The sequence below is a fragment of the Rattus norvegicus genome, chromosome 7, assembly GCF_036323735.1.
Source record: "Rattus norvegicus strain BN/NHsdMcwi chromosome 7, GRCr8, whole genome shotgun sequence".
Taxonomy (NCBI): Eukaryota; Metazoa; Chordata; class Mammalia; order Rodentia; family Muridae; genus Rattus; species Rattus norvegicus.
Genome location: NC_086025.1, coordinates 11,966,402 through 11,984,055, shown reverse-complemented (window position 1 = coordinate 11,984,055; position 17,654 = coordinate 11,966,402). Strand labels below are relative to the sequence as shown.

General features: G+C 48.5%; 2 protein-coding genes across 7 annotated transcripts in view; both read left to right on the top strand.

Annotated features, from left to right (window-relative positions):
• Positions 1–841, top strand: part of Akap8l (A-kinase anchoring protein 8 like) — a 29,629-nt gene extending 28,788 nt beyond the window's left edge. The window contains exons 14-15 of one of the 3 annotated variants that reach the window (XM_006241054.3): positions 278–373; positions 483–841. In XM_006241054.3, the coding sequence (XP_006241116.1) occupies positions 278–373; positions 483–773 (387 nt within the window). In that variant the 3' untranslated portion in view covers positions 774–841. Of the gene's footprint in view, positions 1–277; positions 374–482 lie in introns of those variants that run through there. The other 2 variants (NM_001013946.1, XR_001838673.2) reach the window with 2 other exon arrangements.
• A 158-nt stretch (positions 842–999) lies between these two features.
• On the top strand, positions 1,000–17,287 carry Akap8 (A-kinase anchoring protein 8). Of its 4 annotated transcripts, none has more exons than NM_053855.1 (14): positions 1,156–1,199; positions 3,148–3,186; positions 4,079–4,111; positions 4,773–5,052; positions 5,433–5,916; positions 6,295–6,424; positions 6,597–6,643; positions 7,763–7,796; positions 9,628–9,715; positions 10,625–10,766; positions 11,237–11,330; positions 12,269–12,399; positions 14,415–14,510; positions 15,520–17,285. In NM_053855.1, the coding sequence occupies exons 1-14, from the start codon at positions 1,181–1,183 to the stop codon at positions 15,964–15,966; spliced, it is 2,064 nt and encodes a 687-aa protein (NP_446307.1). In that variant the 5' UTR covers positions 1,156–1,180; the 3' UTR covers positions 15,967–17,285. The 4 variants fall into 4 exon arrangements, with proteins under 4 accessions (XP_038934178.1, XP_017450062.1, NP_446307.1 ...); XM_006241047.5 differs by lacking the exon at positions 1,156–1,199 and adding an exon at positions 1,435–1,711 and having other exon boundaries at positions 15,520–17,287; XM_017594573.3 differs by lacking the exons at positions 4,079–4,111; positions 4,773–5,052 and having other exon boundaries at positions 1,098–1,199; positions 15,520–17,287.
• The last annotated feature ends 367 nt before the right edge of the window (positions 17,288–17,654 follow it).

Below are 17,654 nucleotides of genomic sequence, written 5' to 3'. Positions count from 1 at the left end.
CTTGCATTTGTACGACCTGTGCCACTAAGTCCAGCACTTACTATGTTGTCTATGTAAGCAAATCAGGTTTCAAACAGCAAATATGGTATGGATGATCAGATCCTAGTTCCTTGCATGCTTGTCCAGAGTGACTGGACAAATTATGCCCAAGGTGCACTTACAGACACTAGGTGTAGTTATCTGAATCTGAGTTATCTAGTTATCCAGAATCTGAGCCTCAGCTCGGTTTGTTGGGTTCCTAGAGCAACCTCACCAGCTCTGTTTGCCCTGCCTATAGCTCATGATGGAGCAGTCCAAGAAGTCCTCGCTTATGGTGGCACGCAGTATTCTGAACAACAAGCTCATTAGCAAGAAGCTGGAGCGATATCTTAAGGTGAGGCAAAGGCAAAGGTGCTGCCCTAGTCCTGACCTCTGTGTGAACCTGACCCCCATTCTGTCTCTGATTCCTTCCTCCCATTAAGGTCTCTATCAATTCTCTACAGGGCGAGAATCCTTTTACTGACAACCCGGAGGAGGAGAAGGAACAAGACGAGGTGGAGGCTGGCGCTCTGGAAGAAGGGGCACCAAGCGAAGCGACAGGGCTCACAGAAGGCGTGTCGGTCCAGCCCCCGGTGCCCCTGGAGCCCACCCCGGGGACTGCAACACCGCCACCTCCGCCACCACCAGAGGAGGAGAACCCAGTACCCTTGCTGGGCGGGGCGCTACAGTGCCAGATCCGCGGGATCCCGGGGCTCGACGTAGAAGACGACGAGGAGGGCGGTGGGGGTCCTTAACCCTTACCGGGCACGGCTCGCGTAGCCGAGGCTGGAAATCCAGCCTAATAAAGTGCTTTCCCACCGAGGCCTTCGTTTGTGTTGTGAGTGATGAGGGCGGGCCCCGGGAAGTGTTCAAACACCAAGTGCGCCTGCGCGCGAGTAAACGCGCTAGAACAGTTCACGCGTGCGCGACCCGAACGGTCTTGCGCACCAGCTTACCCTTGAGGCACAACTCCCGTGATGCTGTAGATTTGCAACCCGGAAGGCTAGGAGGGTCGGTGGGGGCGGGCCTACTTAAGCAACCAATAGTAGCGCCCAGAAGGAGAGACGTACGCTCTTCGTCTTCCAGTAGCAGACGGCACGTTGAACGCATGCGTTCTGAGGAAAGCTAAGAAAAGGAGCTGCTGGCGGGTCGTGTCGAAGACATGGAGCAAAGCTACGGAGGTTAGTATGGGTTATTCTCCACTACAGGAGACTCTGCTGCATGTGGTATTCGGGCTTAGCCTGCAGCCGGAACGCACTTGCCGCAGCCTGGTTCTGTGTAGTCGGCCCGGACGCGCGCGCTTCCCTTATTGGGCCTCTGCGCAATCGTTCCCGCGGCGCCGCGTGTGGATTGGCCGGTAGGACTCGGGGCGGGGGGGGGGGTACGGATGAGGCGCGGACGCCGACGCTGTGGCGGGTTTCTGGATGCGCCTTGGGCCGCTTTCACCGTGCAGGTCCAGTGGCTCTCACTGCGGCGGGGACCCTAGGACTTGGGCTGTCTCAGTCCCGCCTTATCTTCTGAAGACGCCACAAAATGGCGGCCCCAGGGGTGGGGCTAAAGCGAGTGTCGGGAGAAGGGGGTGAGGTCCGTCCGGGTCCGCGTCGGCTGTAGCGAGGAGAGTCTCAGAGCTCATCCTCAGCAGGTCGTTCTTGAGAACGCCTGTCCCTGGGCTCGCTCTCCTGAAGACTTTCGGGTAAGCTATGCACTGCGGCAGCACCCGGTGAAGCTCGTGAAGCTCCTCGGGATAACCTGGCTGGGTCCTTGCAGTGTACGCGGCGTGTGGTGCCCAGGGGAAGTGTGCTGCCTAAGGGACTGGAACTCTTGACTGTAACATTACGGTGGCCTGGAGGGACCAAAGGGTCTGCGGAAGCCGCGACGTTACCTTTCCCAACCTAAATTTCAGCATCTTTTTGCACTTAGACTTCATTTCTCGAGCTATATGCTTTTTTTTTTTTTTGGTTCATTTTTTTGGAGCTGGGGACCGAACCCAGGGCCTTGCGCTTCCTAGGTAAGCGCTCTACCACTGAGCTAAATCCCCAGCCCCGAGCTATATGCTTTTAATCTCCTGGGAGGCCTTGACTCTGTACCGAAATTTATCTACAAGAGGTAGTTGAAACATATGGAATGGGGTTCGAAGTGGGCATAGGAGTGGTTATTGGCTTCTGGCCGCTAAGGAAGGGATCTTGAGAGGCAGCAGAGTAACAAGATCCCTAGAACTGGACTTAGCAGAGAGGCCTGAGGTGTGATGAACACGTGTGCTTGGATATCTTCAGGGACAGCACAGCGCTCCTTCTTTAGGATCCTAGATCCGCATCTTCCACTCTGAGGTTTTCCCACCAGATAACCTGTCACAACCCTGTTTTATTTCTTGGGTTAGGAAACTTCATGGTGACTCCCACTTTCTTCTACCTTCCAATAACTTTACAGACGCAGTTAAGAGTATTTGCAGCCTCCCTGGTTTCTAAGTAGCAATTATGTATGGCGGTACTCGCTGAGTACCTGTCTACACATTTAAGGGACTATGTTAGAGTGGTGGATTTGGGATATTCTGGAAAGGGAGATAACCATTCATTTTGTCAAAATGAAGTCTTTTGACAGCCTGGGGCTGTGCCACTCTGTCTAACGATGTTCTAAGCTCCAGGAACACAAATGAGAAGAATGGGATTCCCCCTTATGTTTACAGGGGTGTAGTAGGGGAATGGGGATGGCTTCCTAGGTCAGGTGGAGGCTAGGGTATTGAGTGTTTAGTTACATGGAATCAACCCTAACGTTTATGTTGCCATTTTTCAGTTTTGTGGCATATCTGCCTGCACTCTTGAGTCTTCTCAGTTATGTGGCGGCTGGGCCAGTAGGGTAGACACTGTAACATAATGCTGTATCCTCTAAATTTGGTTCATTTCCCCAATTCTTTTGCTTTGGTCAGCTCAGCCAGGTAAAGTGTGGTGGTTTGCGTGCATTTGGGGGCTGAGGCAGTTCTTGAAGGATGGAGTTGTGCTAGGTTACATTTACATTCCCTAATTGTAAGTTAACACTTCTGAAAAGAGAAATCCCTTCAGACTTTTTGGGTATTATCAGAACCCTCGTTTTCTTGATGGTAAGATAGAATCTTGACACATGATCTTTTCGCAGGTTATGGGGCATGGAGTGCTGGACCTGCCAACACCCAGGGTAAGTGGCTCCTGTTTAATGGGTTTAATTGGGGTTTTCTCCACTGCATGCCCTTTTGTAGTAGAGCCCAGCATCTGCCTTCACTGGAGTATGTTTGTCTTTTTTCTTTATCTTAAGGAAAAATAGTTTATTGAGTGCTACAAGGGAGCAGAGGCTGATTAGTAAATAGAAAACTCCCTGTATCACTCTACTACCCTACCACCATTTTTAAAATCTGAGAGGGGCTGGAGAGATGGCTCAGCGGTTAAGAGCACCCGACTGCTCTTCCAGAGGTCATGAGTTCAATTCCCAGCAACCACATGGTGGCTCACAACCATCTGTAAAGAGATCCGATTCCCTCTTCTGGTGTATCTGAAGACAGCTACAGTGTACTTACATAGAATAAATCTTTAAAATCTGAGAGGAACTCTGAAAGGATTGTGTATTTAACATACAAGAGGCCCCAATTTTCTAGTCCCAGGTCACACCCTAGCACCATTGGAGGCCAGCCACTCTTTTTTTTGTGTATCATTGAGGTCCCATGAGGAGGTCTCCTCAATACCTGTGCCACATAATGTGCTCTTGTTCGGTTGAAAATGTGATTTTTTTTTCCCCCACTGATGCCCTAGGTATGATCGGGAATAACTAGGTTTGGGCTCCTGATGAGAACTGAGCTTATGTAGGGGATCTTTCTAAGGTCCAGGCCAGACTGTCCTCTCAGTTGATACTCAGTTGATCACCGTCCTAGGGACTACTGTACCTTTCTTTCCTGGGAGAAGTCAGGCTTGCCCCAAGAGAGAAATATCAATGGTGCTTTGTACCCATTCTGTCTTCTGGTGCAGTGAGGCAGCAGCTGTCCTTAGGTAACTCTGGTGCAGTGAAGTGCTTATGTGTTTTTGTTTTTTTCCTCAAGGTACATATGGAAGTGGTGTGGCCAGCTGGCAAGGTAAGACCTTTGGAAAGGGATCTTGAGGTGGGCAAGTGAGTCAAGTACAGGTCCTATCCCTCCATCCTGGCTGTGCCCAAAATCTCTGTTGATAGCATGGGGAATAGAGGCTGCTGGGCACTGGGCCTCGAGTCATGCCCAAGCTAGGCTGACCTGAAGGTGACTTGAACTTGTTCCTGAGGGATCGTGGATAGAGTGCAGGAACAGTTTTCAAATGTCTTTGTCAGTCTGGATTGCTATTCCGAGGCACTTAGCCTCCTCTGGCTTTGATTAGGAAACAAGTCCTTCTGTCTTTAAAAGAAAAACTGCTGGGCTGGAGAGGTGGCTCAGAGGTTAAGAGCACTGACTGCTCTTCCATAGGTCCTGAGTTCAATTCCCAGCAACCACATGGTGGCTCACAACCATCCTTCTTCCCGTGTGTCTGAAGACAGCTACAGTGTATTCATATAAATAAAATAAATCTTTAAAAAAAAAAGAAAAAGAAAAACTGCTACTACAACCTGTGGCCAGCTGTTTCTCTGGTCTTGATCATTTGCGTATTGTGGTATGATGTTGGTGATGCTTGGTTCCTGCTTGGTGGCAGAGAGTGCTTCTGCAGACAAGAATGTCATGGCTAGCCTCATGTGCTGAGGCCTAACCCAGTTCCTCTTTCTTCTGATAGGTTATGAAAACTACAGCTACTACAATGCCCAGAACACCAGTGTCCCTACAGGAACACCCTATAGTTATGGCCCAGCCTCGTGGGAGGCCACCAAGGCCAGTGATGGTGGCCTGGCAGCTGGGAGTTCTGCTATGCATGTGGCCTCTTTTGCCCCAGAGCCATGCACCGACAACTCTGACTCGCTCATTGCCAAGATCAATCAACGTTTGGACATGTTGTCCAAGGAAGGAGGCAGGGGTGGGATCAGCAGCGGTGGGGAGGGCATGCAGGACCGAGACAGGTGATTATGGCCTTCAACCTTTCCTGGTAGAATCCCTTTCTAGAATCATGAAAATGGGTACCAAGCCTTAGCCCTCTTTTCCTGTTCCTGTTTTAGGCAGGAGCTAGACCCTGTTGGGAGGATTCCTAAACTGTTGGCCAATTAAGTTAACCGAAGATTCTTTCTTCTGGCAGGGGCTTCATGCTCTTCTCTGTTAGCAATGTTTAAATGAGTGTTCTGAGGCCAATTTGCTTTCTGGGCATTTAGGTAGATACTGGGTGGATTGGTTTCTTGTTCTGAATGTAAGGGGGTCAGCTCAGTGTAAAGTTAGCAGAGGGCAGACTGTTGGGTAGCCTGGGTGCCGTAGGCTGCTCCTGATGGGTTGTCTACTTCCTTTGCAGCTCCTTCCGCTTCCAGCCATATGAGTCCTACGACTCCAGGCCCTGTATGCCTGAGCATACTCCCTACCGCCCCAGCTACAGTTACGATTATGACTTTGACTTGGGAACTGACCGCAATGGTAGTTTTGGCGGGACATTCAACGACTGTCGGGACCCAACCCCAGAGCGAGGCGCCCTTGATGGTTTCTTAAGGGGCCGGGGCCAGGGCCGCTTCCAGGACCGGAGCAACTCGAGCACCTTCATACGTAGTGACCCCTTCATGCCACCCTCAGCCTCCTCAGAGCCCTTATCCACCACCTGGAGTGAGCTGAACTACATGGGTGGACGTGGTCTAGGTGGGCCCTCCACCAACAGGCCGCCTCCTTCCCTCTTCTCCCAGTCCATGGCCCCTGACTACAGCATGATGGGCATGCAGGGGGTGGGCGGTTTTGGTGGCACCATGCCTTATGGATGTGGCCGGTCCCAGACTCGGATACGGGATTGGGTAAGTTTACCAAGTTCTGTCAGGCCTGTTGCCTTTTCTTCCTAAAACTTAGTTGAGGTGAAAGTTGTGTACCTTTGTCTACTGTAAGATGCCCCTATTTCCCAGGGAACAGTCCCACTTTCAGTGAGTTTACGCCACTTGGTTTTAGATGTCTCCCTCAATTCATCCCTTCTCTGTCCCTGGGTTGGCCTGTTGTAGAATATTTCACAGCAATGGAGTTGTACATGTGGTTCTGTGTGTCTGGCTCCCTCTCAAGCTTTTGACTTCTGTTATAGTCTCTTGCTTTTTTGAAGGCTTTTTCCTGCCTTTGTTTTCTGTCCTTAAAAATGCTGGGGCATCTTATAGGCCCAGGTACATGACATGTGTTTGTGTCTGTAGCCCAGAAGGAGGGGGTTTGAACGCTTTGGACCAGACAACATGGGCAGGAAGCGGAAGCCGTTTCCATTGTATGAAGAACCTGATGCCAAGCTGGCCCGTGCTGACAGTGAAGGAGACCTCTCTGAAAACGGTATGCTCTGGGGATCAGAGTCAGTTGCCCGCTCTGGAATGAGGTGGCGTTGTTGGCTCACACTGCCTTAGCTGAGCCCTGTTGCTAGTCTAGTCCCTGAGCTTGGGAATGTGAAAGCGCTCTGAGACCCATCCACCTAGGGACTGACACTTCTGTTGCCTGTGTCTGGCAGATGATGGAGCTGGTGACTTACGGTCAGGAGATGAAGAATTTAGGGGGGTAAGTTCACCTTCACAGACTGTTGATTTGGCCTTGTTTTCTTCTGTCTTTTTTTTCCTCACAGAGGTGAAAATAGCTGTTTTTGCTGAAATCAAGCATATATCTTTTGTGTGTGGCCTGTAACAACTGTTTCTTGTGTTTGCTTGTCTTTAATTCTAGTTTCTGTTCCCCAACCTCCTGGCCTCTTCCCTAGATCCATTGCTCCTATTCCCTTCTGAAAAGAGCAGGTCTCCCAGGAAGATCATCCACTGTCCTCTTTCATTTCCCTTGCCTTACAGTGCTGAGTCTTAACCTTCAGCCTTCTAATTGTGGGGCTCTGCAGGGTGCTACTCACCTTGTCTAGCCTCTTGACCTGATACCCAATCACTGGGGAGTGTCAGCAGAGGCCAGTCTTGGGCCACACCACCTTGCTGAGGAATGCACAAGGTGTTTGTTAGAAAGTTTGCTCTGGGTACTTCTGATGGTCGGGTGGAGAGCCAAGCGAGGATGGGCGACAGCTTTCTTCTTATGGCCAGCAGGTGGTAGAATCCAAGGCTTAAACCATGTTTCCCAAGTGCTCCACCCACCTACCACCAATAACTGAGGTTTTTCTAAGACTCTTTCTTGCTCCCCATTCAGGTGACGTAGCCTTAAGGCTGGGGGTCTCTGTACATCTCTTAGACCTGCCCAGGGAACTGACTCTGCCTAGATAACCCTAGGATCTGTATTTACACTAATTTGTTAGAGTGCTAAATATATCCTAAGAAGCTTGGGGAAGCCTGTTTACAATCAGTGCTAGTTAGAATACCCCAGACTGGGTGTTTCCCCTGCCGGTGGATAAGCCTTTCTGTGGTGTAGAACTACATGGGCTACGTTTGCCACTGGGCAGGTTCTGTCACTTTGGAGAGAACAGAGTTGGTCACTGTAGGAAAGGAAATACCTTTGTGGTCTTCTAATAGCAGTGAATTATAACGGGGCACTTGAGCTCTCCTCTTTGACTCTTGAGGTTTCCTGCTGCTCATTTCCCACACCACAGCAGGCCGAGGTCTGGTAAGACCACATCCTAGGTATGGCCTGGGCTGGTTAGAGAGACTTCTGGACCCCACCCCACAGCCTGACACTGTATGTGCCCTTTTTCAGGAGGACGACCTCTGTGACTCCCGGAAGCAGAGAGGTAGGTGTCACCCAGCATCTTTTGTAGCCTTTATCTGACCCACACTCACCGCCCAGCTCCCGGCCAGCTTCTGAGCAAAACAGACTTGTCATGGAGACGCCATGGTTGATGGCAGAGGAACTGCAGCCGTCAGTGGACCCACACTGTGGGAGCCATCCCCAAAGCGTGGTTCCAGTGTCTGGGGCAAGGTTTGCCTGAAAGGAGGAGCTCCTTTGCCTCAGATCTAGATACAAGTTGTAGGAGGTAGAAACCCATCTCTGGGTATCTGTGATACCCATGTTCGGAAAAAAGGTTTCAGAAGTCTGAAGAGAAAGAGGCCTCTTTTCTATTCCCGTATTCTGGCCCATCTTTATTCCCACCAGGGGTATTTTTGTTATTTTGTTTTGTTTTTGTTTTTTTGGTTTGGTTTTGTTTTTTTGTTTTTGTTTTTTTGTTTTTCTCTCTCTCTCTGTTGTGAGCTTCAATTTGTACCCTGGCCTCTGCAAGAAATATTGGCATCTTCAGTACCTGTGCACAGAGAGCAAATACCTACTATGGTTGATCTTGAGGTCGTGGGAGGATAGCCTGTAAGGTGTACTCAGGCCCATATCTAAAGGCAAGAGACCTAAGAGCCCAACAAAGGTTATACCCAAGGGTGAGAACCAGCCTGAGCAGCAAGGCCTTAGGCTCACCCAGCAGCCACTTGTCATTTTCCCTATGGTGTAGACCTGTTCTAGCTGGTTCCTCTCAAGATTCACAGGCTAGCCCATATCCCTTAGTGTCAGAAGGCGTATGGCTCCTCTAAGGTTCTCAGGTTATCGAACCCTCAGGTGTCCCTCATCCTACACATTAAAGTTTTGTCCACAGCGCGGACCACTCCCCAACCCCCAGCATTGAGCAGCTCACGCAGCCGGGTAAATGCTAAAGCAAAGGTGACATGTTTGTTGCGCACAGGTCCTGCTACCCAACCGGGATGACTTTGCTATTAAACAGCAGTCATAGTTTCAGGCAGTGACCTCTTGCCAAAAGTCCCACACGTCCTTTTGAGAGGCTTCTGAGCAGCGCACGCCGGTCGCCATCTTCGTGGGACAGTCTCGGGACTGGCATCAGGGGTAGGGGTTACAGTTCAGATGCTTATCCAACCTTTTTTCAGCATCCAGCCCTGGCCCTGACCCTGGGGCTCTGGCTGGTCTCATGCTGAGATGCTGGCCACAGGGCTCTCCTGGGAGCTATGCCAGCCCCAGGGAATGGACGGGAGGACCATTCGGTCTCTTCCCATTTTTGTGTCTAGGATTATTTCCCACTCCGCCTTGGGAGAGTCCAAGGTTGTTGGTTTTGTGAGTGGAAGATAGAGATCGGGCCAGCAAGGACTGTCAGACCTGCTGAGTCCCCAGTTGAGGTGAAGCCAACAGGACAGTCACCGCACCCCACCTGGAGGTGGGATGGAGGGTGGCAGTGCAGCTTGCTGTTCCCTGAGGCTTCCCAGCTGCTGCCTGTGTGGGGATATTTGCAGCTCTCTGAGTGATGTGGGAGAAGAGCCAACAACAAAGTACTGTAGTGGACACGCAGCCTAGGACAGAACAGAGTAGTAGGTGGCCATGAGTGAGATGGGCCTCTGCCCATCAGGCCATGGGAGGAGTGAGGCAACTCCTCTGGGTTCTCATCAAAGGTCCTGGTACATCAGGAACCTCTAACAACAACACCTTGGTGCCTTGGGGTATCCTAGCCCTGCCACAAAAGTAATGGAAGCTGGGCACAAGGTATGGCTGCCAAGCTGCAGCATCCAACTTGGCCCTGGAGCTGACCCCTCCTGCAGGCTCCTCAGTGTCTCGAGGGGACTTTTCTGTTGCAGGAGAAAAGGAGGACGAGGATGAGGATGTGAAGAAGAGACGGGAGAAGCAAAGGAGGAGAGATCGGATGCGGGACCGAGCAGCTGACAGGTGAGGGGCTGCTAAGGTGAGGCAGGTCGTTGGGGCCAGTGATGCACTTGGATCTCGGCTCTCTCAGACTCCAAGTCACATGTCCTCCTGTAATGCACAGGAGTTTGGTTTTGCAAGAAATCTTAGCCAGGTTAATGGAAGATACAAGTGAGAAGTGTAAGAAAGATGGGGGTAGTGCGTCATCTTTGTCTTACTGGAGAGTCCACTTCTGAGACCTTTGCATTAGAGCCTGGATGCTAGGACTGTGAGAACCCTCTTGACTCTTCAGCAGGCCTAAGGGATGTCTAATCCTACTTGGCCTTAAACCTCCTAGACAGAAGATGGCCGTCATTCAATAGAGCTGGTAGGAGGGGGTCGTGATTCCCCTGTCCAAATATAGACAATCTCTGGAATTCAGCAGAGTGAGAATACGTGTGCACGTGATCTGCTGGTCCGATTTTGTATCAAACAAGAATGCTAAAATGCCAGGCCCATACAATATCTCTCTGACCACCCCTCATGGTTAGTTAAGCTATATGAGAACCTGTTGCTTTTTGTCGTCATCGTCCTTACAAAACAAGTCCTCTACCTATAGAGCCATCTCCTGGGACCACGTGTGTGTGAGTGCCACAGCATGCTTGTGAAGGTCAGAACGCAGTTTGTAGGAGTGCTCTCCTACTGAAGATTGATGTCAGTTGCTGAGCAGTTCTTCCAGACTATAACCCCTGCTCTTAAGGCTTAGATAGTACCATCTGATGCTGTTTCCTAGCTGGGCTTCGTGGCTCAAAACCTGAGAGACTGAAACTGGAAGAGGCTCTCCTTAGCTCTTTCAAGAACAGGATGAATCCTATTTCTTTTGCATTTCTGTACCCACAGATGAACTGGCGAACTGGCGATCTCTGTTACCACTTCTTTCTGTGCTCTCTCTAGGATTCAGTTTGCCTGTTCTGTGTGCAAATTTCGTAGCTTTGAAGATGAAGAAATCCAAAAGCATCTGCAAAGTAAATTTCATAAAGAGACCTTGCGGTTTATAAGTACCAAACTACCTGACAAGACAGTAGAATTTCTCCAGGTAAAGTATGCTACAGTATTTGTAGACAGCCCTGAAAGTATGAGAACCCTTGAGGGGTTGAGGAGAATGAGAGGGGGGCTGGAGAGATGGCTCAGTGGTTAAGAGCACTGACTGCTCTTCCAGAGGTCCTGAGTTCAATTCCCAGCAACCACATGGTGGCTCACAATCATCTGTGATGGGATCTGATGCCCTCTCCTGGTGTGCCTGAGGATAGCTACAGTGTACTCATAAGATAAAATAAATCTTTTTTTTTTAAAGACTAAGAATGAGAGACCTAAACATGTTACAATTGATTTTCCCAAATTGAAACTACTGTACGTGTTCCTGTGTCACAACGTGATAATAGCTCTGACCACAGCCAGTTTTGCCCATAGAGCTGCCACAGTAACACTTTATCACACTCTACAGTTGAGAAATGCCCAGAATAGTGTGCTGTCATTTAACTTGGTGGCATCTCTCAATCCTTCTAGGAGTATATCATAAACAGGAATAAGAAAATTGAGAAACGGCGTCAGGAGTTGTTGGAGAAGGAAAGCCCTAAACCCAAACCAGATCCATTCAAAGGTCAGTTGTGATCCCATTGTCCAGGTTGTTAGATGCTCTTAAAGGTGCAGAACATGACTCATGTAGGCTGGCTGCTCTTCCAGAGGACTCAAGTTTGATTATTACCACCACACCGCAGCTCTGTGGCTTCAGTCCCAGGGAATACAATGCCCTCTTTTGGCTTCTGTCCACATAGACACAAATACAGACAAAATATCAGCACGTAAAATAGATTGAAAAAGAAGACAATGCAAAAGTTTATGTAGTTCTATTATGGTACTTAGCATGTATGAGGTCAGAATTTGTTTAATCCCCACCTATAAAAAACAGCCCAGGGACTAAAGAAGTGAGTGCCTCAGCACATAGGAGCACTGGCTGGTCTACAGTTTTTGAATTTGATTCCCAGCACCAACATAGTAGCAACTATCTGTCGATAACCGCAGTTTTAGGGGATATGATGCCCTCTTCTGGCTTCCTGGGGCACCAGGCACATGTGATAAATAGACATGTGCAAGCAAACTGCTTGTACATATAAAATAAGACTTTTTAAAAAATTAAACAGCCCAAACCTTTAATCCCAGCACTTGGGAGGGAGAAGCAGTTCAGTCTGAGTTCAAGGACAACCTCTTCTATAGAGCAAGTCCCAGGATACTCAGGGCTACATAATGTCTCAGAACACTAAACAAGAACAACAGTGCAGTGCCAGCCAAGTGCTGTGGAAAAGCACTCAGTGGAAAGAAGCAGGGCGGTGAGATGAGAGCACAGCTGCTAGCAGCTCATCAGAGGGATGTAAAGCAACTGAATGGTTCTCTCCCGGTGTAGACAGCTGGAAGGAGGAGGCGTGCACATAGGAGAGTGAGCTCTACCTTGTCACCTGTCCTAAAGATAGCCTAGAGGGTAGCACAGGGACGGACACAATGCTGGAGAGGAGGAAGAAAGCTCTTTGGGTTCCATTCCAGGGATTGGCCAGGAGCATTTCTTCAAAAGGATTGAAGCCGCACACTGCCTGGCCTGTGACATGCTGATTCCTGCACAGCACCAGCTCCTGCAGCGGCATCTGCACTCTGTGGACCATAACCATAATCGAAGGGTAAGTCTTCTGATGCAGGCTGGCTCCTGGGGCCATCATTCCTCTTCTGCCGCTTGGATGAGGTCTGTTAAAGTTTGGTTGGACTTGGTGTGATGTACTTCTAAATTCCTGCCTACTTGATGCTAAGTTGAAAGGCAGGCTTTCATCCTCTCTTCTCTCTCTCCTCTGTTTCAGACAGATTCTCACTATGTCTCCCTAGCTGGCCTCTCCCTCTGCCTCCACACCCAGCCTGGCCCCTTCTTTTAAAAAGAGAAGGGGAGAAAAACACAGAAATTTGGTGTGCAGATTGGCTGTATAGCATAGTAGCTGAAATTCTGAATTAAAACTGTTTTCTACAAGTCAGAGTAAGTTTCCCAGGTGCTAAGAAATTGGATTTCAGTAAGGTGAGACCAGAACTATTCAGAACTCAGTGGCTTGGAGAACTGACCTCTGTTTAGTATTGGTTTGGTCTTCCGTTGATGATGAGGCTGAGGCTACAGATTTAACCTGGGGATTAGCAAGGTTTTGTTGCTGGGCTTCTGGGACTTGTAGGGGGATAGGCATAAACGTATGCACATACCAACCCACTTTATAGGAGAAGTGAGTGTGCTTGGACTCTGTTATTTGAAAGGACCATGAAGTCAGTTCTCTGCAATTAGGATGGCTCTCTAGGCCCAGAGCATTTGATCTCCATTGTATGGTACAGCTGTTGTAGATATGCAGAAGTAGCCACAGATGATAGAGCGGGTGTTGGCTACATTGCTAGCACATCTCAGTGTAGAACACCAGTGACTGTCAACCCATCTCTTCATTTATTTTGGGTTTTTTGGGACAGGGTTTCTGTGTGGTCCTGGTTGTCCTGGAACTTACAGATCCTCTGCTTCCTGAATGCTGGGATCAAACGCATACACCACCACCTGGCTCCGTCTCATCCCTTAGTGCTTGCTTCTTTTAAATTGTTTTTATTTAAAGTGTATGATTGTTTTGCCTGTTTATATACCTGTGGACCAAGTGAGTGTCTGGTACCTATGGATGTCAAAAAAGTGCCAGATTCCCTTTAGCTGGAGTTAGATACTCCCAATTGGTAGCTGCCATGTGGATGCTAGGAATGAATACTGGATCCTTTACAAGAGCAAAAAGTGTTTTTAGCCAATGAACTGTCATCTTCTCCAGTTCCTCTAGGGCTTGCAGAAATTTGCAGAGCTGCCTCTTTTTTTTTTTTTTTGTAAATATATTCATTTCTTTTATGTATATGAGTGCACTGTAGCTGTCTTCAGGCACACCAGAAGAGGGCATCGGGTCCCATTACAGATGGTTGTGAGCCACCATGTGGTTGCTGGGAATTGAACTCAGGACCTCTGGAAGAGCAGTTGCTGCTCTTAACCACCGAGCCATCTCTCCAGCCCCATGAACTGCTTTTTTGAGACAGGATCTCACCCTATAGAGGCTGGGCTCAAAGGCTTGCACCACCATGTGTGCATAATCTAAAGTTTTGGTTCATGCTGCTGGGATTTACTATGAGAGCAATATTATCCCCAAAACTAAAAAGGTTTGCCCTTTTTCCCTGTTTAGTCCACACATCTTACTTTTTGGTGTGTCTGTTGTTTGTTTTGAGATACGGTGTCACTAAATAGCTTTGGCTGGTGTGAAACTAGCCATCTAATGGCGGTTACATGTCATGAAAGCTTGGCAGTATCCTAGTTTCATTTCTTACTGTGTGTGACAAAATACCATGACCAAAAGCAGCTTAGAGTAGTGGGGAAAGAGTTTAACTGATTTCAGGTTATACCACATCATTTGGAGGAAGTAAATCAAGGTGTCATGTCCATCGTCAGGAGTGGACAGAATGAACGCATGCGTGCTTAGTGTTTAGCTGGCTCTCTCTCCTCTGCCCCACCACTGATCCAGGGTAGCCTGATCTAGACAGTGCAGTGTTGAAGCTTGCGGGTGGTTGGGTCGTGTCAGGTTGACAGTTAAACTAGTTTTCTGGTTTCTCTTGGCTATTTTAACAAGGTTATTTTTGGTTGCCTTTGCAGTTGGCTGCTGAACAATTCAAGAAAACAAGTCTCCATGTGGCTAAGAGTGTTCTGAACAACAAGCATATAGTGAAGATGTTAGAAAAATACCTCAAGGTTTGTATTTTGGAATCTGATGGGCCAGAAAAGCCTTGGGGGTGGAAGATTTGTATGATATGTGTAGCCAGCGTGCAGTGCTCAGCATTTGAGTTTTGAAAAGGTTGAAGGAGATGGGAAGACATGAGGTTTGGACCTGTGAGTTCAGGTTTTAGGAACTTGGTACTTAGCTGTGACCTTGGATACGGGTGCTGTGTGCGGATCACTGTGCTATGATACTCAACACACCCCAAAAACATGACTGTTTAGCTGTAAAGTACTGAGCAGATGCTGGTGATAGGCTTACTAGAAAGCATTGTGGTGAGTTAATGACACGGACCTGTAGTTCCAGCTACTCTGGAGCCATGGGGGAATCCATTCAGCCCCAGAAATTGAGGTTAGCATGGCCACATACCAAGACCTGGGCTCAACAGTGAAGCAAGGCCGGAGAGATGGCTCAGCGGTTAAGAGCACTTCCAGAGGTCCTGAGTTCAATTCCCAGCAACCACATGGTGGCTCACACCCATCTGTAATGGGATCTGATGCCCTCCTCTGGTGTGTCTGAGGATAGCTACAGTGTGCTCACAGACATCAAATAAATAGTTAAAAACAATGAAACAAACTACATGGAAGGAAAAGTGTGTGACGGCACACACCTGTAATACTAACATTCGGGAGCCAGGTGCTAGAGGATTACTGAATTTGAAGCCAGCCTGAGCCATAAAAAAAAAAAAAAAAAGGCTAAAAACAGTGCAGATAGGATCTGTGGGTGGCACTAGTGCTGTGGTAGATAACATGATCACGCTGTGGATCCAAGAAGGATGAAGGAGAGTTGCGGCAAGGAGAGGGAGGGGGAAATGTCGTAAGTAGAGGACTCACATGTGAAATTCTAAGTAAATTTACCCAGCTTCGAAGGCTGCAGTCTATCGGTGTAGTATGTTGCTTTGCAGACTCTGTCCCTAAAAAAACAAGCGCTCATAAACTGGGCCTCCGCCTGGCTGTGGCACGGACTTGTCTCCTCTTTGTCCAGGGCGAGGATCCTTTTGTCAATGAAACTGCTGATCTTGAGACAGAAGGAGATGAGAACTTAGGAGAGGAGAAGGAGACACCAGAGGAGGTAGCTGCGGAAGTCTTAGCAGAGGTGATCACAGCAGCGGTGAAGGCTGTAGAGGGGGATGGAGAACCAGCTGCAGAGCATAGTGACGTCCTAGCTGAAGTGGAAGGGCCTGTGGACACCGCCGAGGCTGGTAGTGACTCCCACACTGGAAAGCTGCTAGAAGAACAGACCTGTGAAACAGCATCTGAAACCAGGAACATGGAAGACATGGCCAGAGGTGAGGCTGCTGAGGCCAGAAATGAAGCAGCTGTGCCAGCAGCAGCCGCCGGAAGCCCAGTACCTGTCATAGCCATCCCAGGAATCCTGGAAGATGAGCTGGAACAAACTGATGCAGAGGCCAAAGATACTCCCACAGAATAATGATCTTCTCTTCCCTGTTTCAAGGGACGTGTTATATCATGTGTTCTTTGTTTTATAAGCTGTACTGGGGTGTGTGTTATTCGGTGGAAAGACTGGGCCATTTCCTTCCCAGTGTACCTCAAGGATTGATGCTATACAGTAGATGGCTTCCCACCTCTGTTAGAAATACAAAAAGAGGTAAACCATTTTCCCAAGTGGCCTTTGATGGCTATCTGTGCACTGCAGCTAGAATAGTAAGAGTAGATCTTCCTGACACTTGTTGAGTCCTGAATTGGACAGAATGTGAGGATTTTTGTTTTGTTTTGTGTTGTGTTTTTGTTTGGTCTTCGTTTCACTTTATTTTGCTTTTTCTCTTGGGAAGCAATCTGATACGAACATAGCTTACTTGAGAAAAAAATTATTTAGGGGAATTCCCTTATTCACCTCTGCATGGTTGATGTGGGACATACACAGTTCAACCATCCATGTGTGCAAGAGCTGAGATTGTGCCCTCCACCAATAAACAGTCTTGTTTCAATAAACATCAGGCCATTTCCTAAGGCCTTCGGCATTGAAATAGCATCTTGCTTGGACCAAGCTAGCTTTAGAACTCAATCCTACTGTTTGAGCCTCTGCAGTGCTGGGGCCATGAGTGTACGGCCATGCTCAGTGGGGCTTTGGTTTTGCAATACACTGTATCCTATGTTCCTCTCCAGCTGTGGCAGCATTAGACAGATGACATGGCAGTGACTTGGCTGTGTTTGAGATGGTCCCTCAGGCTTCCACTGGAAGGACCCGCACCTGAGCCTGTAGATCGAAGACACTGCTAAGGCCTTGGTTCTCACTGTTCAGTGCTTGCTAATCAGTTGGTGTTCGTCTCCCACCTCTATTAGTGGATGTTTTGTTGTTTGCTCTCTTTCCTTTTGTTATTTCCACCTAAAGGTATTTAGAAAACCATGGAATTACTCCATTGATGAAAAACAAATGTGGACTTCATAGTTGGGATCTGTCTGTCAAAAGCTCAAACCGTTAAGTAAAAGTGTTTGACTAAAGCAAGTAGTAGTCCGAGCAAGGGAGGCTTAGCATGTCTCTAAAGCAGCATGTGCTAAGGTTTTACAGGCTCAGAATGATGGGTCTCCCCCGTTTTGAAGTTACAGTGCTGTGTCCATTTGTACACAGCTCACATCTTGGAAACATGAGCCAGTGAGGGACTACGGAAGAGATGGTAGACCATCACAGCAATTTCATCAGCACGTCTGTCTGTTAAGGAGCATTACTGGGGATGTGATAGGGACTTTGGAATATCATTGTCAAAACAAGCAATAAATTGATGCCACGGAGACATTGCTGTTCGTTAGTTGCTGTTGTTTAGACTGTGTGTGTCTGTGTTTCTGAACTGAGAGTGAAGCCCAGGCCCTTCTGGCAAGCAGCTCTTTACATTCACTTAGTGTGTGCACATAGATATGCCACCCAGAAGACGGATCCAGCTCCTGTCGTCAGGCTTGGCGGCCAACACCGTTAACCTGGCGAAATCTCTCCAGCTTTCTTTTTGACAGTCTCCAGGATACTGGGATTACAAAAAAACAAACAGCAATGAAAAGAGACTTGAGAATTTCTGTGTTCAGGGACAGGGTCTCTGTGTAGCCTAACTGCTCTGGAACTACCTGTGTAGATGAGGCAGGCTGGCCCCAAACTCACGCACTCACCTG

What these genes read in the sequence shown, in the direction of transcription:
- Akap8 (NM_053855.1), top strand. An exon ending in AGGAGACCTCTCTGAAAACG is followed by an intron (nt 6,425 to 6,596) that starts GTATGCTCTGGG and finishes TGTGTCTGGCAG; the next exon opens with ATGATGGAGCTGGTGACTTA. An exon ending in TGACTCCCGGAAGCAGAGAG is followed by an intron (nt 7,797 to 9,627) that starts GTAGGTGTCACC and finishes TTTCTGTTGCAG; the next exon opens with GAGAAAAGGAGGACGAGGAT.